The following is a 20,443-nucleotide window of genomic DNA, read 5'->3' as shown; positions in this document are numbered from 1 at the left end:
GCATTTTAAACAGCTTGGACAATTCCAAAAAATGATTTAGAAGCTTCTGATAGACTAATTGACATCATTTGAGTCAATTGGAGGTGTACCTGTGGATGTATTTCAAGGCCTACCTTCAAACTCAGTGCCTCTGCTTGACATCATGGGAAAATCCAAAGAAAACAGCCAAGACCTCAAGAACAAATTTTGGACCTCCACAAGTCTGGTTCATCTTTGGGAGCAATTTCCAAACGCCTGAAGGTACCACGTTCATCTGTACAAACAATAGTACGCAAGTATAAACACCATGGGACCACGCAGCCATCATACCGCTCAGGAAGGAGACTCGTTCTGTCTCCTAGAGATGAACATACTTTGGTGCAAAAAGTGCAAATCAATCCCAGAACAACAGCAAAGGACCTTGTGAAGATGCTGGAGGAAACTGGTGCAAAAGATGCTGGTGCAAAAGTATTTATATCCACAGTAAAACGAGTCCTATATCGACATAACCTGAAAGACCTCTCAGCAAGGAAGAAGCCACTGCTCCAAAACCGCAGACTACAGTTTGCGGTAAAAAAGACAGACTACAGTTTGCAACTGCACATGGGTACAAAGATTGTACTTTTTGGAGAAATGTCCTCTGGTCTGATGAAAGCAGGTGCCTTAGTGGAAGAGTGGGGTAACATCTCACAGCAAGAACTGGCAAATCTGGTGCAGTCCATGAGGAGGAGATGCACGGCAGTACTTAATGCAGCTGGTGGCCACTCCAGATACCGACTGTTACTTTTGATTTTGACCCCCCCTTTGTTCAGGGACACATTATTCCATTTCTGTTAGTCACATGTCTGTGGAACTTGTTCAGTTTATGTCTCAGTTGTTGAATCTTGTTTTGTTCATACAACTATTTACACATGTTAAGTTTGCTGAAAATAAACGCAGTTGACAATGAGAGGACCTTTCTTTTTTTGCTGAGTTTCCTTTTTTATGGTCACAGTATATTTTACAATAGATGTCTTTTGTTTGTTTTTAATCCCACCCAGTAGCTAAAATGGGGAGGATTCTGTCCATAATAAAGTGTTGCTCCGCCTTATTAACAACACTATCAACAAGACAGGTCCTACAGGCCCTAGTTTTGTCGCACCTTGACTACTGTTCAGTCATGTGGTCAGGTGCCACAAAAAAGTACTTCGCAAAATTGCCATTGGCTCAGAACAGGGCAGCACGACTGGCCCTTGGATGTCCACAGAGAGCTAATATTAATAATATGCATGTCGATCTCTCCTGGCGATTAACTTCATCACTACTTTTGTTCATGAGATGTATTGACATGTTGAATGCGCCGAGCTGTCTGCTTGAACTACTGGCACACAGTTCAGTGTATACAAAATACAACAAAATCGCGTTTTTGACTGCACTGGGCCTTTAAGACCAATCTGCAAGTTTTGAATGCTCCCTCCCACTGCGCTTGTCACATTCCAACATCTAGCACTGACTCTCAACACACCACTACTTTCAGTTGTTTATGCATCCTGTATACATCACGGCCATGGACACAGTGCTGCTAACCTTGTTTATGTAGACTTTGTCCTATTTGTTTGTGTTTAGTTTCGCGTTTTCATATTCCGGTCTGTAACCAGGTTTCAGTGGGATATATCAGGTGTTAGGATAACTGTTGATTTCTGAGACAGACCGTATTGGGAATGCTTCCAAGTGGTGTGTGAGTACAAACATTGAAATGTAGTTTCATTCATGTGAAATGTAGTTTCATTAAGTTGAAAAAAAAAGATTCATCCGTCTGTCATCTGTGAATCGTGTCACGTCAGATGGCAGGCCCAGTCGGGACTAGCAGATCAGATCAGTGTAAATGTCAGCAGCAAAAGATGTGGATCCTCGTCCTGCCTCCAGCTGATGCAACAGTCCCTCAGTGCAGAGCAGGGATATGTTGAAAAGATAACATCCTTTTATTGTTTTTGTAAATCTAAATGCTACATTACATCACGGACTCCTTGTAAAGTGAGTATTGCTTTGTCCTGCCATAGGACATTATTCAGAACAGCTTCCTTGAACTTGCCACAAGTGCTGGATTTATTTCAACGTCCCTAAAAGCCATAGCTGTCAGTGTGTGTCCATGCATTCTTCTTCTTTTACTGAGTTGACAAGTTGCGTTTTGTGCCAACTCTTGAGTCCTTGAAAGTTTCGTTTTTAATGATGTGCTCTGCTCTGCGGCAGACTTCTATTTGACAGTCAACCCTGTGAAGCCGTTTGAAAAATGTTCAATGACACAACAGAGTTGTTACTCTAGGCTATTATTCACTGTGCTGTTAGCCTGGTAATGATTTGATGTGGGTCCTGAGAAATCAAATTTGATTTGTCAGATGCTTCGTAAACAGCGGCTGTAGATTAACAGGGAAATGCTTACTTACGGGTCCCGTTCGCATTGTTGGAAAAGGACCCATAAGTAAGTATTTCAATGTTAGTCTATACCTTGTTTACATTGTTACTGCTTGATGAAGGGTGGGAGTGTAGCACAGATATTATGCGCGCGTTCGAGGGGAGTGCTTTTGTCAAGACCTCGACCAATGTTGGTCACCGCCTTTCAAAGTGTGTTGCATTATGGGTATACACATTCTCAAACTTACGTGTCGACTGCATGACCTTTACAACTACCATGTGATCATACATAGGTCATGAACCTTGGAGTGCAGTCCACCGGAAATGTCTGCATCAGTTGCTAGCTATCCCATAAAGCCATCACCGAAAACACTTAGTTTCATTTTCAGTTGGTCTTTGCTAACTACCTGTTTTTTGACAACGTTTGGAACATTCGTCTCACAACAGAGCCTTCAACTGCAAAGGGGCATTGCCTTCCACTCCGTTGTGGACCTTCCCATTGAAGAGCGTGACGTCCGGTGCAACGTAATGGAGTGTTTATGGGTAATGTGAACGAGGCTTAAGTAGACTACAGGCGTGAATGCTGGAACATTGCTACATTGTGGGAGGCAACCCATCAGTGGTCCCTGCTACGCTCCAGCTCATGGCGTTTCTCCTCTCGCCCCCTCTCAGATGAACAGCTAATTTATCTCTATGTCTCTCCCCTCTCTCTCTCGTCCTCCTTTTTTTTCCATCCCTCACCTCCACCGCGTCTCCCCCCTCTCTCACTATCTTCTCCTCCTCCCCCTCTCCAGATATATTTTATGTTGGGTCTATTGGTGGTTCCTGCTGTGCTGCAGTTCATGGAGTTTCTCCTCTCAAAGATGAAACAACTCATATGTTTCATCAAATTCTTTCTATCCCTTGTTACCTCCTTCCTGCCAGTGGTCCCTGCTGTACTCAGGTTCCTCATTTTGCAAGAGAGTCACTTTCACAGATGAAACAGCTAATATATGGCTCTCTCCATCTCTCTCTCTCTCTCTCTCCCCCCTCACCGCCCCCTCTCTCCCCCTCTCTCCCCCTCTTCTCCTCTTCTCCAGGTATATGTTGGGTCTGTCGGTGGTCCCTGCGGTGCTCCAGTTCGTGGGGTTTCTGTTCCTGCCAGAGAGCCCCCGCTGGCTGATCCAGAAAGGCCTTACCCAGAAGGCCCGGCGCGTGCTCAGCCAGATTAGAGGCAATCAGAACATTGACGAGGAGTACGACAGCATCAAGAACAGCATCGAGGAGGAGGAGAAAGACTGCGGAGGAGGTGAGAGGGGAGCAGGAGGCTCAGGAGAAAGACACACATAAATGAATCAACGAACACGCACACACAAACAAACTTGCATGCACACACACAGGGAGAGGAGTGGCCCATGTGCTGTCTGTCTCTCTCTCTCTCTCTCTCTCTGCCTTTCTCTCTCTCTCTCTCTCTCTCTGCCTCTCTCTCTCTCTCTCTCTGCCTTTCTCTCTCTCTGCTCTCTCTCTCTGCCTCTCTCTCTCTGCCTCTCTCTCTCTCTGCCTCTCTCTCTCTCTCTCTCTCTCTCTCTCTCTCTCTCTCTCTGCCTCTCTCTCTCTCTCCCTCTCTGCCTCTCTCTCTCTCTCTGCCTCTCTCTCTCTGCCTCTGCTCAGACGAGAAAGCTTTATCAGCTGGTATATAATCTTGGTGTTACACTCCCATGATGTGGGACAAAACAGTTAGCCTCTTCGGAGAACATTGACCTCTTCTGAGAATCACAACACAGCCTTCAAATTCAGTCTGTCAGAGCCGGCGACTCAGAGTAGACTGAGTCACCTGGCGAGACCAAGGACATTGAAGAAATTATTTTCTATGAACGTTTTCTGAAAGAAGCTTATTTATGGTAGTCACTGTGTCTCCATTGAAGGTCAGTGCTAAAGTGAATGTATATGTGTGAGTGTATGGAAATATATGGGTCAAGGCATGGTCATAGACCTAAACACGGACTCAAACTCAATGAAACCACCGTACATGATAAACTGCATATATCCACGTGTTGACATGAATAGCTGATATACACATGTATTGAAAGTAGCCTATATGGACCACCAATGGTTAGACGAATGAGTGTTTTGCACTGCGTTATCAAGTCAATGACATTGTATACAGTAAGGTCAGTCCAGCCTTCAGCACATGTATTCAGCTCTTATTATCCCGATGACACCAAGCCATCTCCTGAAAAGAAAAGAAAGGAGAGGAGAGGTAAACATGCATCATTCCTTTTGTTCCGTAATTAACCCTTCCTGACAGTCCTACAGAAAAACACTAACCTGTGATTGAGCAATAAATTGTAACTCTGATCATTGTCGGGTGTTGGGGGGGGATAGGCTCACACCTGGGAAAACAAGTGCTTCCTTTGCCCCCTTGCTCCCTGACATCTCTGTTTCCTTGGTAACCTCATCCCTTTCTCCCTCTTTCTCTCCTGGTCTCCATCACCTCTGTTGTAATGATAGTGAGTGTCACTCTAACCACCCAAACACAGCCAGGGTTAAAGAGCAATAATAATCACAATGACACATACAAAGTGACAGGGCAACACAACGGCAATGACAACAACATCACGACACAACATAGTCATATCTGTAGCAGTCCATTCTCTCTGGATGAAAGGGTAATATATTACATAGAAACATACAGGGTGACGGAGCGACACAACGTCAATAGCAACAACAACACAACTAACAACAATAGCTGTATCAGTCACTGCTCTCTGCTATCTGATTCACTTTGTTGTAGTATGTCTTATTAAAGCATTGGGCTATCATCTCTGGCGTAGAACATGTTAGAAATGCTAGTCATGCATGAATTTCCTGTGATCTTATTGCTTCTAAGATAATCTTCCATCCAAGATAAAAAATAATTTTAGGAAAGATTATCTTAATCCTATACGAAGCTTCCAGGATCTCACACCCTGTTTTTATTCAGGCCTACCAATCTGATTATATCTACATAGATTAACTTCCTTTTCCTGGCGTATACGGCTGGGTGCAAGCCTATTGCCAGTCAACATGATAATGTTTTCCTATTTTAAAAGAGTGTTTTAACTCAGTGTTAGTTAGACACCGTAGTAGCCTAATAGGGTGAAGGACCTTCACACACAGTAAGTCAGACACACAGGTAATTAAATTAACAGAAGAGGCACCGTGCTTCTCAAAGCTGTTTCCTTTGTGATAACGAGCTCCGTGTGACTGTAGGGCAGCCGTGCTTCTAGCTCATAGGCAACTTTGCAGTCTTTTCGTTTTTTGTGTTATTAGCCCAGAAATGTTTTGGTGTTATTACAAACATCCGGAAAGAACGTTTGGATATCAGAGCGGCGGTAACTCACAAGCATTACAACCAGGAATACGACTTTCCCGAATCGGATCCTTTGTTCGTACCCCCAGGGCAACTGAACTGATTCCAGAGGCTGATCGGCGGAGACGAGGTATTCAGAGTGGACTTCTAGTCCGACTCAGGAGGCGCGCACACCACCCACCGCTGTTCTGCTCCTTCCAGCCAGTGCTGCCACTCCTCCAATGCCATCTTCACGGCCAGGAGTTCTCGGTTGCCAACATCGTAGTTCCTCTCAGCGGGATTGAGATGATGGGACAGGAAGGCACAGGGGTGAAGCTTCTGGTCCTGAGCAGATCGCTGGGACAAGATGGCCCCCACTCCAACATCTGAAGCATCCACTTCCACCACAAATTGACGCAAGCGGTCTGGATGGATGAGGATGGGTTCTGTTGTGAACTGATGCTTCAAGTCCACAAAGGCTTTGTCGACAGCTGGAGACCAATTGAACGATACCTTGGGGGAGGTGAGTACATGTTCTTAGACAGATTGGGGGAAAAAACAGGATGTCGTCCAGGTAGACGAACACAAACCGCTTTAGCAGGTCCCGAAGCACATCATTGACTAAAGCCTGGAAGACAGTGAGGGCGTTGGTGAGTCCAAATGGCATGACCTGCTCCTCATAATGTCCACTGGCTGGCTGTCTCCCACTCATCCCCCTCGCGTATCCGAATCAGGAGGTAGGATTTCTGAAGGTCTAACTTGGAAAACATGGTGGACCCCTGGAGAGGATCAAACGCAGAGGAGAGGAAGTGGGTAACGATTTTCGACAGTGATATCGTTAAGTCCCCGGTAGTCAATGCACGGGCCTTGTCCTTCTCCACAAAGAAATTAGTGTAATTATATATGCTATCTTCGAAAACAAAGATGGCTGTATCTCAAATATAAGCGAGCACTGAGAAAAGAAAACGCTGGCAGGTACCAGGATTCCCCGAATATCGCTCTGGAGGAGGTAAGCGGGGTTCACGGGGAGTCGAGATAGACTGTTCAAACTCACTACAGATAGGGCAAAAATTACCGGGTGATTGGGTTTTTTCAGTGGTGGCATACAGTCTGAGCTAACTCCCTGATTTGCTCTATAAAGTCTTTAACCTATGGCCGTGGCTTTCCGTCAAGGAACCGAGCCCTTCCAAAAGGCCCTGTAGCAACTTCTGCTGTCTCCCAATGGTGGCTCCCTGCAGGGAGACAGCGTGGCAGAGCTGGTCCAAGTCTGCTGGGTCTGTCATGAGCAGTTCGTACTATCATGACACAAGGCGAGACCCAGATGCAGACGCAGGAGGCAGATGGTGGGAGTCTTACAGTATTTATTAATCCAAAAAGAGTAGGCAAGAGAATGGTCGTGGACAGGCAAAAGGTCCAAACCAGATCAGAGTCAAAAAGGTACCGAAGGGCAGGCAGATTCAAGGTCAGGGGAGGCAGGATGATCAGGCAGGGGGGAAAGTAGTCCAGAGTCAGGCAGGGGTCAGAACCGGGAAGACTATAAATAAGAGAATAGCAAAAATAGTATTGAAAAAACACGCTGGTTGACTTGGCTAACATACAAGACTAACTGACACAGGGATAAATACACTGGGGAAAATAAGCGACACCGGGAGGGGGTGGAGACAATCACAGGAACAGGTGAAACAGACCAGTGCATGACACATGGAACCAAAAACCTAAAATTAACATTTTAGGTTCTAGATATCACCTTTTTCTTCTAAGGGTGTATGTACTGCATACACCCTTAGAGCGTTGGACTAGTAACCAGAAGGTTGCAAGTTCAAATCCCCGAGCTGACAAGGTACAAATCTGTCATTCTGCTCCTGAACAGGCAGTTATAACCCACTGTTCCTAGGCTGTCATTGAAAATAAGAATTTGTTCTGAACTGACTTGCCTAGTTAAATAAAGGTTAAACAAATATATATATATATATATATACAGTATATATATATATATATATATATATATATAGTACTAATCATTTATTACATTTGGAAAGTGCTTTTCATTATACAGAATTATCTGAAAGTGCATAAAATAACCCCACACATATATATATTTTTAGTACAACTGACACTACAAGGGACAAGGACACCAAGGAGCACAGCTATCATCAGGAAGCCTTCCTAAAGTAAAAAGTCTTTAGGCCCATTTTAAAGGAGTCCTGAGTCTGTGGTGCCTTCAGGTGGTCCGAGAGGGCATTCCAGAGGCTGGGGGGCGGTTGAGCTGAAAGCCCAATCCCCCAAGGAGCGGAGCTTGGTTCTGGGGGCGTGGAGGAGCAGGCTATCGCTTGACCTGAGGGTGCGAGTTGGGTTACGGAGGGAGAGCAGTTCTTTGAGATAAGAAGGGGATTTTCCATGACTTTCCATACACAGGAAAGTCAGCAGGAGGGTTTTCAATTCGATCTTGTATGAGACAGGAAGTCAGTGCAGAGATGCCAGGATGGGGGTGATGTGATTATTTGAAATGTGACCTTTATTTAACTAGCCAAGTCAGTTAAGAACAAATTCTTATTTACAATGACGGCCTACCCTGGCCAAACCCCGGACGACGCTGGGCCAATCGTGCGCCGCCCTATGGGACTCCTAACCACGGCCCGATGTCATACAGCCTGGATTTGAGCTCGGGACTGTAGTGAGGCCTCTTGCACTGAGATGCAGTGCCTTAGACCGCTGCGCCACTCGGGAGCCCAATGTGATGGTGTTTCCGCACTCTCACCAGGATCCTGGCAGCCCTGTTCAGGTTGTAACGGAGCTTCTGGAGACTCCTGCCAGGGATGCCGATGAAGAGCGCGTTGCAGTAGTGCAGCATTGAGGAGATAAAGGCATGGACGAGATTCTCTGCATCAGACTGAGTGAGGGTAGGACGGAGTTTGGACAATGTTCTTGAGGTGATAGAATGACGCTTCACACGGTTGTTTGATGGCTGTCAACGGTAAGAGGGGAATCAAGTATCAACACCCAGAAACTGAGTGGGAGAGAGCGATGCTCTGTCCTGCGATACTGTATAGATGTTACAGCTGTCAAAAGGCTTTGTCTTTCAACTAGATAACGAACTTATCTTCAACGGGTTTCTTGACAGGCTCTGAGATAGCTTACGGCCTCCGAAATGATTGTCACAGACCTTCTTTTTTTTTTGCCAGTACAATTTAAACCTGATTTTTCAGCCATGAAGAGAATTATTTATCCTGTGCTTACCATCCACAGCAATTTCCCCACTGCACAATCTCCCCATTTTATTCATAATTGCCATTTTGATCTCAATGGCTGCTGTGCTTTCAGGTAAATTGAATGATGCAGTATGTCATTCCTAATGAGTACAAGGTATGCTACTATATTTGTTATCTGCTCGCTCTACACATTTACAATGAGGTTTTATTCCTCTCTCTATCTCTTTGTCTCTCCCATTCTCTCTTTCTCGCTCACTGATATGTGGGCAGAAGAAGCAGATGAGAAGTTAGAGGAGATATTACACAGATAGACATTAATCCCGGAGATAGAGAGTGTAGCACAAGTCATGCCTCTTCTCCTGCTCCTCTTCTGCTTAATTCATCATTTACCGTTTTAACATTTTATGGAATCTGTTGGTTGGTGCCTTAGATCTGATTAAATCATGTATCTGATGGAAACCTCGTTTATGGGGAAATGATAGGAATGTACATTATATTTAGATTTGCATAATGAGAAATGAGGGAATACAAAGAAGCACCTAGGATCATTTGGACTTTTATGAAATGTAGATGTTCAGATAGATTCCTTCAGTTATTAATGCCTGAAGTTGGGACACATGCAAAATGGTACCCTATATAGCCTAATAGGACTCTGGTGTTGTAGATAGAGTTCCATTTGGTACACAAACGTTTACTCATTCACCCGTTGTAGAGTCTTATTTTTCTGTCATTTGGACTTAGTATGAGGCGTGTCGTGGTGCGTAACAGTCGAATGACACCCATGTTCATTTCCTAGCTTTGTTATCTGGAGACACTAGGGGATTTGCATTGTTATTTGAAATAAGGGATAATTTAATATTAACATGCTAGCGGCGTTATCTTCTAATTAAGTTCAGCTAATCGAGTTTTGAATGAATATTCCTTTTCTTCCACTCTCATTTATTCTGTTTTACTTTCAAGCCCGAGGGAAACAATTTAGAAATAAACTGAATTGGTTAATCTTGCTGAATATGTTTTCAATGATTTTACCCGTAAATATATTTGACCCGTGGATACAACATTTTCACAGACATCAACTATGACTTACTTTATAATATTAGATGAGCTGGTATTGTACAGAGAGGGCCATTACATTCATCAAAGATCCCAATGAAGTCATGTAATGATGTAAAGGAGGCATTAGAGGATAATGGAAGGCTATGAAAGGCTAGAGGACAGCTATTACAGATGATCTCTCTCATAGCAGATGAAAGCATGCTAGGCTAAAGCCCCGCCTTATCTCAGCTCACTGGTCACCATAGCAGCACCAACCCGTAGCATGCGCTCCAGCAGGTATATTTCACTGGTCATCCCCAAAGCCAACTCCTCTGGCCACCTTTCCTTACAGTTCTCTGCTGCCAATGATTGGAACCAATTTCACAAATCACAGAAGCTGGAGTCTTATATCTCCCTCACTAACTTTAAGCATCAGCTGTCAGAACTGCTTACCGATCATTGCACCTGTACACAGGCCATCTGTAAATAGCCCACCCAACTACCTCATCCCCATATTGTTTTCTTGCTTTTTTGCTCCTTTGCACAGTATCTCTACTTGCACATTCATCTTCTGCACATCTATCACCCAAGTGTTGATGCTATATTGTAATTATTTTGCCACTATGGCCTATTTATTGCCTTACCTCCCTAATCTTACTACATTTGCACACACTGTATATATATGTTTTTATTGTGTTATTGACCGTACGTTTGTTTATCCCACAGTGTTGTTTGTGTTGCACTGCTTTGCTTTATCTTGGCCAGGTTGCAGTTGTAAATGAGAACTTGTTCTCAACTGGCCTACCTGGTTAAATAAAGGTGAAATAAAAACATTATTTAAAAAAAAAAGCATAATGAGTGAAGACAAAGCAATACTCTCACTCTCCACCAGTCTGATACTGGCCCTCTTATAAGCTACTTATCACACAATGTTCTCTTGTGACTTAGCAATAATGAACATTGTGATGTAAGTGTGCTGAGATCATTGAAGAGCTAATAACCTTTGTCTATTAGGAGCCATTTGAGTCGGTTATTTGAGGTCTGTGAAGTTTGAGGTCTTTGAAGCACAGGAACACAACCCTGCACATAATAGCCAACCAAGAACAACCTACGCACAAACCTCTCGGTACTCAAATGGCTCCTAAAAGACACAGGTTATTAGCCCTTCAGTGATCTCAGCACACTTACATCACAATGTTCATTATTGCTAAGTCACAAGAGAACATTGTGTGAGAAGTAATATCCATCATCAGAGTTGTAAATGTTGCTGAAAAAAGCAACGAAGTTCTCTCTCTCTCTCTCTCTCACTCACTCTCTCTCTCACTCTGCCATTTGGATCACATTTATGGAGCCGTTTTTAGAAATCCAGGAGTTAGTTGTTAGGGGCTGTATCCCCCACTCTGGCAGAGCTGTATCGACCACCCTGGCAGAGCTGTATCCCCCACCCTGGCAGAGCTGTATCGACCACCCTGGCAGAGCTGTATCCCCCACCCTGGCAGAGCTGTGTCCACCACCCTGGCAGAGCTGTGTCCCCCACCCTGGCAGAGCTCTCTCTCTACCATTTGCATTGGGGCATGTGTTAGTCTGGGAACCATGAATCTCAATGAGCGATTAAATTTTTTTCCCCCAGACCAACCACATAATGGGCCCAGATATTACCCTCTACCTCTAGACTCCCAGCTCTAGGGGGCTGAGATGGGGGCTGAGATGATTGGTTGAAACTGGAGGTGTGTGTGTGTGTGTGTGTGTGTGTGTGTGTGTGTGTGTTGCTCATGTGTTTTAGGAACAGTTCACATGTGATCACGTAGTTTTTCCGTAAGGGTTCAATCGGGACGGAACTCTATGACGTTCTATAGTTATAGTGTTTGTCACGTGTATGTGTACATGTACAGTGGGGAGAACAAGTATTTGATACACTGCCGATTTTGCAGGTTTTCCTACTTACAAAGCATGTAGAGGTCCGTAATCTTTATCATAGGTACACTTCAACTGTGAGAGACGGAATCTAAAACAAAAATCCAGAAAATCACATTGTATTATTTTTAAGTAATACATTTGCATTTTATTGCATGACATAAGTATTTGATCACCTACCAACTAGTAAGAATTCCGTCTCTCACAGACCTGTTAGTTTTTCTTTAAGAACTCCTCCTGTTCTCCACTCATTACCTGTATTAACTGCACCTGTTTGAACTCGTTACCTGTATAAAAGATGTCCACACACTCAATCAAACAGACTCCAACCTCTCCACAATGGCCAAGACCAGAGAGCTGTGTAAGGACATCAGGGATAAAATTGTAGACCTGCACAACCCTGGGATGGGCTACAGGACAATAGGCAAGCAGCTTGGTGAGAAGGCAACAACAATTTTTAGAAAATGGAAGAAGTTCAAGATGACGGTCAATCACCCTTGGTCTGGGGCTCCATGCAAGATCTCACCTCGTGGGGCATCAATGATCATGAGGAAGGTGAGGGATCAGCCCAGAACTACACGGCAGGACCTGGTCAATGACCTGAAGAGAGCTGGGTCCGCAGTCTCAAAGAAAACCATTAGTAACACACTACGCCGTCATGGATTAAAATCCTGCAGCGCACGCAAGGTCCCCCTGCTCAAGCCAGCGCATGTCCAGGCCCATGTGAAGTTTGCCAATGACCATCTGGATGATCCAGAGGAGGAATGGGAGAAGGTCATGTGGTCTGATGAGACAAAAATAGAGCTTTTTGGTCTAAACTCCACTCGCTGTGTTTGGAGGAAGAAGAAGGATGAGTACAACCCCAAGAACACCATCCTAACTGTGAAGCATGGAGGTGGAAACATCATTCTTTGGGGATGCTTTTCTGCAAAGGGGACAGGACGACTGCACATAATGAGGGGAGGATGGATGGGGCCATGTATCGCGAGATCTTGGCCAACAACCTCCTTCCCTCAGTAAGAGCATTGAAGATGGGTCGTGGCTCGGTCTTCCAGCATGACAACGACCCGAAACACACAGCCAGGGCAACTAAGGAGTGGCTCCGTAAGAAGCATCTCAACGTCCTGGAGTGGCCTAGCCAGTCTCCAGACCTGAACCCAATAGCAAATAGGAGCTGAAAGTCCGTATTGCCCAGCGACAGCCCCGAAACCTGAAGGATCTGGAGAAGGTCTGTATGGGGGAGTGGGCCAAATCCCTGCTGCAGTGTGTGCAAACCTGATCAAGAACTACAGGAAACGTAAGATCTCTGTAATTGCAAACAAAGGTTTCTGTACCAAATTTTAAGTTCTGCTTTCTGATGTATCAAATACTTATGTCATGCAATAAAATCCAAATTAATTACTTAAAAATCATACAAAGTGATTTTCTGGATTTTTGTTTTAGATTCCGTCTCTCACAGTTGAAGTGTACCTATGATAAAAATTACAGACCTCTACATGCTTTGTAAGTAGGAAAACCTACAAAATCGGCAGTGTATCAAATACTTGTTCTCCCCACTGTATGTGAGTGAGGGTGGTGAGTGACGTATGTACTGTACAGTATGTTAGTCATTTCCTCATGTCATATTGAAGGTAAACCATAGATGCGCTATAGCCCTGCGTGACGTCCCAGGTGTTTGAGAACAGCTGTGAGAGCTTTCAAGAGTGCTTCTGCCTTAATCCTCATCCTACGACGCACGCACACACACACACACACACACACACACACACACACCTCATTATACGGTACATTCTTCCCACTGGGTGCTCAACATACTGTAGTTCACTTCACAGTGATGAAGTATTTACACTCATTGACTGTAAATGTGGCACAGGAGATGGACCAATAAAAGAACAGCTTTCAGCCAAATGTAGCCAACTCTGTGGTGTTCCATCTAGGAGACATGAACGGGACTGCAATTTTACTGAGGCTTTTTCCCCGCTCACTTCTCTCTGTCTAGCTGTCTCCCCCTCTCTCTCGCGCGCGCACGCTCTTTCTCTCTCTCTCTTTCTTACCTCTTCTCAGAAGTAACGTTCCTATTCTAAATGTTTGTTCTCTAGTGTGAGATGGTTCTAGCCATACAGACAGAGGCTCAGCCTAACATAAGTTATTAAACATGTACCCAGACATAGCCCATGTCTGTTTTGATTAAATGGATCAATTTGACCATTGATTTTTGTCCTGTTTTTGTCGGAGAAAATGCTTTGGTTTTTTTTGTCTTCTGAAAGCACCATCGAATCCCTTTCTTTTAAAGGGTCCCGGGTGACTTTGTAGCAGACATCTTTTAGCAAGGTTTCAGAATCCTACCCAAAGGGATTCTGTTGTTGTGGTGGCATACAAGCCTTTTTTTTTTGTCAGATTTCAAAATTCTTCTTAATGAATCATGGGACTCAATCATGAGGAAAGAAAGCTCTGATGGAAAGGCAATGTTTTTGTGTTCACCAGCAAGGAAAGAGGCATCACATTTAAAAGAGAGATGAAGGCAGTAGTAAGATTAGTATTCCTGCAACATTATTTTGTTGAAATATAATTTCATCTCTGAGAAATGAAGATACTTCATTGTACCCAAATTGGCCATTATAATTTTTTGGATTCATATAATATTTTATAAATATAGTACCCAACATCTGATTTGGACCATAGTCCTTTCTAATAATAATTAAGACATAAACAATCCCCAAAACATTGAAAAAGTCTCCCATGGACCCCCCAGTCCCCACCCCAATCCTACCCAAATGCAATATCAGTTCTCTATGTCTGAGAAGTAGTACGAAGCTGTGGCTTGGAGTATTGTTTCTTCATATGCATTCCCTGTTAATCTGGTGATGGTTATTTTCCTCCGTTCAGAGAAATTAGTCGTTGAAGTTGTTTGCATTATTTCCCATAAACAGTGTGATAGTACCAGGTGCCGCTGTTTATGCTATACTGCCCTACATTAATGCTTTCAACTCTAATGTTATAAAACACACACTGAGCTCTAGTCAGCCTGATTCTCTGGAGGTGGTTGGGGTGGTGAGAGAGTGAGAGAATGAATTTTTTATAATGTGAGGAAGAAAGGTTGTGGGGTTGTGAGGCTCTTTTTTGACACAGAAACTGAGAGGGAGAGGGAGAGGTGTGTGTGTGTGTGTGTGTGTGCGCACAGAGGCAGTTGGCACTTATCTTAATCTGTAGTATTACCTGTTAGCCTTTTGTTGTTTAGCTACATAACTATTCACCATTAGATGCATCCATTGCCAAAGATTCCGGCTTTACCTTAAACTAATGATCTCTATATATGATAGTGAGAGAGGACATGGAGAGAAAGAGACAGATAAGTGAGAGGGAGAGAGAACAAAAGCAAAAGAGAAGGAGAGAGAGAAAGAGAGAGAGTGATAGGAGCGATAGGAGAGGGATAGAGAGAGTAAGAGAAAGAGCAAGAGGGAGCTAGAGAGAGAGAGAGAGAGACAGAAATACATTGTGAGAGAAGGATAACGAGAGAGAGACCGATAGGAGAGAGTGAGAGAGCAGAAAAGGGAAATGGAGAGGAGAGACCGTGAGCATAGAGAGAGAGCGAGAGAGAAGGAGAGAGAAAGAGAGCAAGAGAAAGAGCGGTAGAGAGAGAGCAAAGGAGATCAAAACTCTCAACACTTCCAGTCGCCTGCAGGTTTTTAGCTGCTTATTAATTTTGAATAAGGCTGCTAGTGCAAATTCCTAGATGTGATCTATGCACATGGAGAAGAGAGAAGACAGTCTGCTAAACTCAGTATTTCGGGGCTCTGTAATTTGAATGTGTAAATATGTGATCATTATTTGCTATACTGTAGGTGCATAACTACAGTATATACACAGACAAAGAGACTGCCTTTACATATTTCTGTAGTGTCAGATTGTTCGAGCTTTCTTCAAATACACATTGTAGAACTCCTCTTAGATGTTTAGTATGGTGAGCCTTTGCATTGTACTTACTGTTTAGGTTTGTGCATCTCTCCCCATATCAATCATTTTATGTGTGTGTGTGTTTGTGTGAGCATATGTGTGTTAATGTGCCAATGTGTGCATGTGTCCTATCTTCCTCTTCTCTCTCCTCTCTTCCATCAGCCTGCTCCCCTAAGGCTCCGATGCTGGACAATATGCTTCTGTTCGTTCCTTCCTTATCCCCCTCTCTGTATCTCTGCTCATCTGTGTTATATAAATGCCATTGCCCGTCCCTTAATGTGTCAGTTTACCCTAACTGAGCTGGACTATGCGTCATCTATGCGCACACATACAGTAATGCTATATGCAGCCTGCCCTCCCACTGCTATATGCTCAATATGAATGCTCAATGTCAATGCAATCATAACGGTCCACAGCTGGGCTAGAGGAACCTGTTATCATTTCAGTGAATGAATGATCATGAATGAAGGGAGATGGGAATACAGAATGCAATCTTAAGCTATGAAATGCAGTAAACGTACACTGACAAGCTTGCTTAACTGTTAAATGATGCAAGTACTAAATCTGAGCTAGAGAGTGGATCAGTTTTTTAAAAATGCCTCCCTCCTGTCTCCTGGCTATCCGTGTGAAATGCGATCTAACTCTCACCAGTCTCCCCCTTTTTTGAACTCTTACATAACCTGGAAAAGATGTCCAACTAGGAAGAGAAGATTTCTCAACACGTCAACCTCAAAGGGAAAACCCATGTAACTGTGGCTCTCTGCTCTCGCCGTGCATGATGACATTTACACTGCGATAAGCTCTCTCTCCCCTGATTTATCAGTCGATCCGTCAGATGGTTTGTTGCTTTGTTTTTATTTGCCGGTTTGCACTGGGAGGTTTTCAAACAGCATCGGGCTTTGCACTGACATCGGCAACTCTTTTATCTTCAAAGTAAAGTCATGTCCCCTACTCTTCTGTCATCCTGATTGTGTTCTTGTCTTCTGTTCTTCTCTTCTCTCCTCCCTCATATTAAACTGTATTTCAGTGTCTCCTGAGAAGACAGCAGAGTGTTATTGACCGTAACTCAGTGTCAGTGTTTGTTCTTCTACAAAGCCAAACGCTACGGAACAGAACAGGCCTGATCATAAAGGATTGATCACTAGATCTGTGTCTCACAGCCTTGACAGAAGAGCTCTCACACAGGGATAGGTTCACAGACAAAAGGACAACGTCAGGGAACCGATAGTCCAGACAGACTAGGAGAATTGGGCAAACTGTGTGTGTGTGTGTGTGTGTGTGTTCAGACCCTTTGACTTTTTCCACGTTTTGTTAGGTTACTGCCTTATTCTAAAATTGATTAAATCGTTTTTTCCCCCTCCATCCATCCACACACAATACCACATAATGATGAAACAAAAACAGATTTTTTTGCACTGAAATATCACATTTACATATGTATTCAGACCCTTTACTCAGTACTTTGTTGAAGCACCTTTGGAAGCAATTACAGCCATGAGTCTTCTTGGGTATGACACTACAAGCTTGGCACACCTGTATTTGGGGAGTGTCTCCCATTCTTCTCTGCAGATCCTCTCAAGCGCTGTCAGGTTGGATGGGGAGCGTTGCTGCACAGCTATTTTCAGTCTCTCCAGAGATGTTTGATCGGGTTCAAGTCCGGGCTCCTGTTGGACCACTCAAGGACATTCAGAGACTTGTCCCGAAGCCACTCCTGCGTTGTCTTGGCTGTGTGCTTAGGGTCGCTGTCCTGTTGGAAGGTGAACCTTCGCCCCAGTCTGAGGTCCTGAGCACTCTGGAGCAGGTTTTCATCAAGAATCTCTCTGTACTTTGCTCCTTTCATCTTTGCCTTAATCCTGACTAGTCTCTCAGTCCCTGCCACAGAAAAACATCTCCACAGCATGATGCTGCCACCACCATGCTCCACCTTAGGCATGGTGCCAGGTTTCCTCCAGACATGATGCTTGGCATTCAGGCCAAAGAGTTCAGTCTTGGTTTCATCAGACCAGAGAATCTTGTTTCTCATGGCCTAAGAGTCTTTAGGTGCCTTTTGGCAAACTCCAAGATGGCTGTCATGTGCCTTTTACTGAGGAGTGGCTTCCGTCTGGCCACTCTACAGTGAAGGCCTAATTGGTGTAGTGCTGCAGAGATGGTTGTCCTTCTGGATATCAGGAAGAGCCAGATTCAGACCGTGTCGAAGTAACAATGTTTATTACAGCAACAGAGGCAAAGGTACAGGACGGCAGGCAGGCTTAGGATCAGGGGCAGGCAGAGTGGTCAGGCGGACGGGTTCAGGATCAGGACAGGCAAGGTTAAAATAAAAACAGGAGGGCGAGAAAAAGAGGGTCTGGTAAAAGACAGGAGCTGACAGGACAAACGCTGGTAAGCTTGACAAACAAGACGAACTGGCAACAGACAAACAGAAAACAAGGGTAAAGGTACACAGGAGATAATGGGGAAGATGGGAGACACCTGGAGGGGGTGGAGACAAGCACAAAGACAGGTGAAACAGATCAGGGCGTGACACTGGAAGGTTCTCCCATCTCCACAGAGGAACTTTAGAGCTCTGTCAGAGTGACCATCGAGTTCTTGGTCACCTCCCTGACCAAGGTTCTTTGCCCCCGATTACTCAGTTTGGCCGTGCGGACAGCTCTAGGAAGAGTCTTTATGGTTCCAAACTTCTGCCATTTAAAAATGATGCAGGCCACTGTGTTCTTGGGGTCTTAAGATGGTGCAGACATTCTTTGGTATCCTTCCCCAGATCTGTGCCTCGACACAATATTGTCTCGGAGCACTACGGACAATTTCTTTGACCTCATGGCTTGGATTTTGTTATGTCAACTGTGGGACCTCATATCGACAGGTGTTTGCCTTTCCAAATCATGTCCAATCAATTGATTTTACCACAGGTGGACTCCAATCAAGTTGTAGAAACATCTCAAGGATGATTAATGGAAACAGGATGCACTTGAGCTCAGTTTCGAGTCGCATTGCAAAGGGTCTGAATACTTATAAGGTATTTCATTTTTTTATTTAAATATATATATATATAAATATAAATATATAAATATACATTTGCAAACATTTCTAAAAACCTGTTTTTGCTTTGTCATTATGGGGTATTGTGTGTAGATTGCTGAGGATACTTTTTTAAATACATTTTTTAACAAATGTGGAAAAAGTCAAGGGGTCTGGATACTCTCTGAAGGCACTGTATGTGTGTCTGTGCTCTCAAAGGTACAGTATGTGTCTGTGTCCGTCTTACTGTCTGTCTGTCTGACTGGGCTTGGCTCTCTTCGCCTATCTTCGCCTATGGAGCGGCTTCAGTGCCCTCGGATAACCACCCAGCTGCTACCCCTATACATCTGTAGAGAGGGAACAACAAAGTTGGAAAGGAGGAGAGATAGACGGGTGAGGAAAGAGGAGGGGAGTGTAAGAGAGGGAAGAAGAGGAGAGGGGGAGAGGGGAGATTGAAGAGGAGAGGGGAAAGAGGCTGTCAATATTAAAGTGCTCTGCTTTCTAATAATGTTTTCTGAAAATGTACTGACCTTACTGAAATCTCTTAGACACTTATGTAAAATTACATGTGGGACAGAAAGAGCTTTTCCCATCATCTCTGAAAGGAATTTGTTGTTCATCTTCCTGTAGAATGGGAGTTCCATTGCTTGCTTCATTACGTTCCTTGGGTTGACTTCTGTCTGTCCCTAACCTAATCAAACTATCTATTGACGACAAAGGATGGCATTCCACAACCTTACAAATGACTTACGAATCAATTAAAAAGATAGGGACATTAATCTCCATTGCTCATCAGTAGCTGGATTGGAATCCTAATCAGTATACTGAAAAGTTTAATCCTTCTCAGAGGAAAGTAATATAATCAACATGTTGTCAAGCGGTCTCTCTCTCTCTCTCTCTCTCTCTCTCTCTCTCTCTCTCTCTCTCTCTCTCTCTCTCTCTCTCTCTCTCTCGGCACTGTGGCTACGTTCACCCTGTCACTCTCCGTTGAGTAGCCTATGACAGGCAGTGGGAGAGATGGTTTTAATGAAATGTTTCCACTGTAGTAATCAAACAGTGACGGGTGCCTGTGCAGAAGGTTCCATGAGAGAACAACTAGGAACCATTTCTGCGTTATTTGATGTGCAGAATAAAAACATCCTGCTTAATGAAGCCATCGCTATACCAACATTGGAAGATTCCCTCTAATTGGAGTCGCTTGGGTGTTTCCCTGGCGAAGGTTGCCATGGGGAAGTTATATAATTGGGGATTCCATTGGTGGATATCAAAGGGGAGAAGATATCGCTCTCATTAAGACGCCATAACACTGGGCCTCATCTGACTGTACACTAATTAGGTTTTAATTCAGCTGGGTGTAGTGTGTTTCCGTTGTACTGGATGGCTTCTGCACTCTGTAGGTTTGATATGAGTAATATGGAATGAAATTAAAGAGAGGACCAGTGTCTTTGTGGTAGACTTTTAAAGGATAGGTGGTGCGTGTATAATGGCTACAACGCCTTTTATGGTTACAGCATTACCTGGACTGACAGACCGCCGTGAACCAACGGGGACAGAGATACATTGGAAGCTAAACTCACTCAAATTAACACTGCATTAGGATGGAAAGCACATCCCTGTTGCCTTCTTTCCATTCTAC

General features: G+C 44.1%; 1 protein-coding gene across 1 annotated transcript in view; it reads left to right on the top strand.

Annotated features, from left to right (window-relative positions):
- LOC139392900 (proton myo-inositol cotransporter-like) overlaps nt 1-20,443 on the top strand; it is a 63,729-nt gene that overhangs the window by 13,359 nt on the left and 29,927 nt on the right. The window contains exon 3 of the mRNA XM_071141223.1: nt 3,450-3,658. Within this exon, the coding sequence (XP_070997324.1) occupies nt 3,450-3,658 (209 nt within the window). The remainder of the gene's footprint in view (nt 1-3,449; nt 3,659-20,443) is intronic.

Source organism: Oncorhynchus clarkii, chromosome 33, assembly GCF_045791955.1.
Source record: "Oncorhynchus clarkii lewisi isolate Uvic-CL-2024 chromosome 33, UVic_Ocla_1.0, whole genome shotgun sequence".
NCBI classification, from domain to species: Eukaryota; Metazoa; Chordata; class Actinopteri; order Salmoniformes; family Salmonidae; genus Oncorhynchus; species Oncorhynchus clarkii.
This window is presented reverse-complemented; position numbering and strand designations above follow the sequence as displayed.